The sequence below is a fragment of the Dipodomys spectabilis genome, unplaced genomic scaffold (assembly GCF_019054845.1).
Source record: "Dipodomys spectabilis isolate Male_0828 unplaced genomic scaffold, ASM1905484v1 ptg000002l, whole genome shotgun sequence".
In the NCBI taxonomy this organism is placed as follows: Eukaryota; Metazoa; Chordata; class Mammalia; order Rodentia; family Heteromyidae; genus Dipodomys; species Dipodomys spectabilis.
This window is the reverse complement of record NW_024870679.1, coordinates 7496318-7497501: the sequence shown is the minus strand read 5'-3', so window position 1 is coordinate 7497501 and position 1184 is coordinate 7496318. Positions and strand designations below refer to the sequence as shown.

At 41.7% G+C, this 1184-nt stretch overlaps 1 protein-coding gene across 1 annotated transcript; it reads right to left on the bottom strand.

Annotated features, from left to right (window-relative positions):
• Window positions 1-293: 293 nt before the first annotated feature.
• Window positions 294-813, bottom strand: LOC122108541 (eukaryotic translation initiation factor 1-like). The gene has a single exon (XM_042680511.1). The coding sequence runs from the start codon at window positions 805-807 to the stop codon at window positions 466-468; it is 342 nt and encodes a 113-aa protein (XP_042536445.1). The 5' UTR covers window positions 808-813; the 3' UTR covers window positions 294-465.
• Window positions 814-1184: the final 371 nt, after the last annotated feature.

Genomic DNA, 1184 nt, shown 5'->3' with positions numbered 1-1184 from the left:
GAACTTGAGATGATAAATGACTGGATAACTAGAATATCTGTTATTTTCAGGGAAAATGTCTCTATGTCTCATTCATCTGGTTACCCAAACATTCAAAATACTTGGATAGTATTTAAGGATCCATTTGCAATGTATTGGCAATAGTTCCTCCATCCTACTTGAATTTTAAAAACATAGAATAAACAATCTGATATGGATTTTCACACAGATATTATTAGGGTTTAATAAAATCATCACTTCTATTCCACATTGTTGATACATTTATGTGCATTTTTTCTTTTTTCTTTTTTTCTGGCTCTTTTCAGTTTATTGCATGAAGGAGTTACACTAGTCCAAGTTAAAAGCGGACCCCAAATGGTTACATTATACAAGCTGTGAGGTTTTTAAACTTGTGACAAGGGACAGAAGGGAAATTCTACTCATTGCAAGGAAATCCTCACTTAAGCTTCAGTGAGCCACAAGCACTTAAAACCCATGAACCTTCAGCTCATCGTCCTTAGCCTGTCCAATCTCTACCAGGAACTGGCATATGTTCTTGCGCTGGTCACCCTGTAGCTGAATTACTTCTCCATGTTCTGGATGCTCAATTACAGTACCATTGCAGGCAAATTTCTTCTTAAACGCCTTCACTAGTTTCTTTTTATCGTAATCATCAGCGATCCCTTGGACAGTAGTAGGGGTCTTCCTGCCGTTTCTCTGTTGAATTCTTATATGGATATAACCCTCAGTGCCAGCAGGAAGCAGGTCATCACCCTTACTTGCATCAGCAAAGGGGTCGAAAGAGTGGAGGTTCTGGATAGCGGACATACGATAGGATTCGATTCCTTTTCCTCGGCAGCTGAGTCCCCGGTGGCGGCTCAGTGACTGGGGCCTCTTTTTTCTTACATATAATTACTAACTTTTCTTGTAATGTTCTTGATACTCGTTAATCTCCAGTTTTTTTTTTGTTTTTTTTTTTGTTGTTGTTCGTTTTTGGCTGGTCATGGGGCCTCAACTCTGGGCCTGAGCACTGTCCCTCAGCTCTTCAGCTCAAGGCTAGCGCTCTACCACTCGAGCCACAGCGCCACTTCTGGCTTTTTCTGCTTATGCGATGCTGAGGAATCGAGCCCAGGGCCTCATGCATGCAAGGCAAGCACTCTGCCACTGAGCCACCTTCCCAGCCCTCATCTTCAGTTTATTAGATT